At 26.8% G+C, this 3,386-nt stretch overlaps 2 protein-coding genes across 2 annotated transcripts; both read left to right on the top strand.

The window, feature by feature from the left end:
* The first annotated feature begins 309 nt into the window (after window positions 1-309).
* LOC112694171 (zinc finger MYM-type protein 5-like) lies at window positions 310-699 on the top strand. The gene has a single exon (XM_025569563.1). The coding sequence runs from the start codon at window positions 310-312 to the stop codon at window positions 697-699; it is 390 nt and encodes a 129-aa protein (XP_025425348.1).
* Window positions 700-1,825: 1,126 nt separating this feature from the next.
* LOC112694170 lies at window positions 1,826-2,603 on the top strand. Its single transcript, XM_025569562.1, has 2 exons — window positions 1,826-1,859; window positions 1,915-2,603. The coding sequence occupies exons 1-2, from the start codon at window positions 1,826-1,828 to the stop codon at window positions 2,601-2,603; spliced, it is 723 nt and encodes a 240-aa protein (XP_025425347.1).
* The last annotated feature ends 783 nt before the right edge of the window (window positions 2,604-3,386 follow it).

Here is a 3,386-nt window from a genome sequence, read left to right as displayed (position 1 = left end):
CAGTTTTTTATCTTTACAATGGGCCGTGATAGAGATAAATTTAGAAAATTTGAATCGGGCAGTGAAAAATTAAAAAAGAAAAAATTAAAAGAAAAATTCTTAAAGAGTCAAACTGGTGCCTTTCAAAAGTTTTTAAAACTTCCACAAGAAAATAATACAAATCAAATAGAATCGCAGAATAAAAATGAAGCCCCATTGCTTCCTAATAGTACTTCCTCTTTAAATGAATCGCCCAAAAATGTAATTTTGACCGATCCCGTTTTGTGTCTTAATTACGAACAAGAAATTTCTAATAATATTAATTTAAATATGAATGAAGTAGAAAGTATTAGTTCAAATTTAAAAGAAATGACTTATGATCAAAATGATAAAGTTTTTCAAAATGTTGAAGACCCTGGTGAATGGCCTCATAGTTTAAGTGTTAGAGAGAGAGATACAATTATCGAAAAAGGTCCAAATGAAATTTTTAATTACGATTTTCCAATAAAAATTAGTGACAGTGAGAGGAAGAGAAAATTCTCAGTTGATTATTTTTATAGAACTTTATCTAATGGTGAAAAAGTTGGATGTAGATGGTTTGTTTATTCGAAGAAAAAAGATGTGGTTTATTGTTTTTGCTGTAAACTTTTTGGAAATGCATGTAATAGTGGCTTGGTGGATGATGGACTTAAGATTGGAAACATATTGCAGAGAGAATAAAAAGTTATGAGTGTTCTCAAAATCATTTACTCAACATTGAAAAATGGATTAGTTGTGAAATAAGTATGAAAAAAAACATAACAATTGATAAACAAAATTTAACATTAATCAGAAAGGAAACAGAACATTGGCGGGCAGTTTTAATACGTATTCTTCATGTTGTACATTATTTATCAGAACGAAATCTCGCTTTTCGAGGTGAAAGTGACACATTGTTTAATTCAAATAATGGTAATTTTCTAGTGCTTATAGAAATGTTAGGCAAATTTGATCCCATAATTTCAGAACATATTCCAAGAATTCAATCAAAAAAAAATACATGACCATTATTTAAGAAAAACTATACAAAATGAATTCATTAATATATTGGCATCCTCTGTATCAAAAACAATTTGTAAAAAAATAAATTCAGAAAAATATTATTCAATTATACTAGATTGTACACCAGATTTAAGTCATAGAGAACAGTTATCGATTATATTGCGTTGTGTTGATATGCATTCTGAAAAAATTAAAATTGAAGAACATTTTATTAAATTTGTAGAAACACATTCATCAACTGGAGAAAATATTAGTTCGACTATTCTTTTGGAGTTAGATAAAATTGGCATAAGTATAGAAGATTGTAGAGGGCAAGGTTACGACAACGGCGCTAACATGAAGGGTAAGTATAACGGAGTACAAGCTAAAATTCTTCAAAAAAATCCAAAAGCATTTTTCACTCCATGTGCATGTCATAATCTAAATCTGCTATTAGGAGATATGGCCAAATGTAATTCGAAAGCAATGACATTTTTTGGTATAATGAATAGAATATATTCGTTATTTACAGCTTCTCCAATAAGATGGTCTATTTTAAAAAAACATGTGCCTAATTGCTCAGTGAAACGACTATCGGAAAGTAGAGTTGATAGCGTAAAACCTATAAGATATCATGCTGCCTTAATTAGAGATGCTCTTAAAGAAGTAGCTGAAAGTACAACTGAACCTACTGTAAAAAGTGAAGCTGAATCATTTGCGATAAATGAATTGGAAAATTTTGAATTTATTGTGAGCGTAGTAATATGGTATGATCTTCTCCTATCAGTCAGTCAATAGCGTTAGCAAAATATTACAGTTAAGAGATATGAATTTGGATGTCGTAATCAACGGTTTAAAAGGTTTACTACAGTTTTTAAAAAATTATAAGAGATATTGGATTTAATTCTGCAATAGTTGATGCTAAAGAGATATCAACTATTTTAAATATTAATCCTGTGTTTAAAGAAACAAGGATTCGAAAAAGAAAACGATTTTTTTCTTATGAGGAAAACGAAGAATCAATTAATTCTCAGAAATCACCAGAAGAAAAATTTAAAATTGAATATTTTTATCAAATTGTTGATACTGCTATACAATCTATGGAATTACGTTTTCTACAATTTGAAGAGTATTCTAATATGTTTGGGTTTTTATATTCTCTTGAAAAATTATGTAATTTAAGTGAAAATGATTTTATGAAATGCTGTTTTGATTTGGACATTTCTCTGAGAGACGGTGAAAAACACGACATCAATGGCGCAGAAATTTTATCTGAGTTAAAAATTATCAGACAAATAATACCAGTAGAAATAAATACGTCCATCGAAATATTACAATTTATAAAAGATCTACAAAATCCATTTACTAATGCTAATATATCTTATAGAATATTACTAACTATTCCAATAACTGTGGCCAGCGCAGAAAGATCTTTTTCTAGATCAAAACTGATAAAATCATATTTAAGAACATCAACGACGCAAGAAAGACTCTCTTCACTTGCAATATTATCTATTGAAAAATATATAGCTTCAAACTTAGACTACGATGAAGTAATTAATGAATTTGCTAAGTATAAAGCAAGAAAAGTCAATTTTCTCTAATCTGTAAAATATATAATTTAATTTATGATATTTAGGTAAACGATAAATAAATAAACAATAATGTCTTGTAAACTGTTAATTATTAATTATTATGATATAGTTAATTTTATTAATGTAATGCTCATTTTTAAATAAAAATAAAATAAGTCTTAATAATAGTATCCTTTGGTTAACATTTATAATTATAAAATTTATTATAAACAAAAAATTTAATTCAGTGGCCTCGGCTAAAAATATTGCCCTAGGCCTCGCTCAATCCTAAGGTAGGCTCTGATAGTTATTTATTCTCGTATTATGTTTTAAAACCATATTTTTGACTTGATCAAGTTACGAATTTTAGCTTATCCAATAGTTAATGTATAAATTCTATTTTAAATTAATATCAAATTCTACACCTTTAAATACACAATATTTTTAAATTTTTCTAATTTTATAGGTTTGAGAATATCTCGATTAACTTTATTGAAGAATTTTATTAAGTTTAAAAAAAATTGTTATCGACTTGTTATTATTATCCAAATTACAATACAGAAATTGAGAGAATTCATAAAGAGTCTATGTGTAACTAATTCCGATATAAAACCATATTGATTTTTTGACCACAAACTATATTTTTTAAATAATCTAGTTTAAATAATTTCTTTTAAATATTTTCGAAAAAGTACTCATCATGAATATTAGCCTATAATTTATGGATGATTTTCGCCTGCATTTAAATAATTGTATTGACTACACAATAGTTTTTGTCTTCAAGTAGATCTAAAAAGTGTAAATTTTCAATAG

Source organism: Sipha flava, unplaced genomic scaffold (assembly GCF_003268045.1).
Source record: "Sipha flava isolate LNK unplaced genomic scaffold, YSA_version1 124_pilon_pilon, whole genome shotgun sequence".
NCBI classification, from domain to species: domain Eukaryota; kingdom Metazoa; phylum Arthropoda; class Insecta; order Hemiptera; family Aphididae; genus Sipha; species Sipha flava.
This window is presented reverse-complemented; position numbering and strand designations above follow the sequence as displayed.

Excerpts from the sequence above, each read along its gene's own strand:
- LOC112694170 (XM_025569562.1), top strand. The coding sequence starts at position 1,826 with ATGAATTTGGATGTCGTAATCAACGGTTTAAAAG. Across the intron at positions 1,860-1,914 it reads CGTAATCAACGGTTTAAAAG|TTGATGCTAAAGAGATATCA; the intron begins GTTTACTACAGT and ends ATTCTGCAATAG.
- LOC112694171 (XM_025569563.1), top strand. The coding sequence starts at position 310 with ATGAATGAAGTAGAAAGTATTAGTTCAAATTTAAAAGAAATGACTTAT.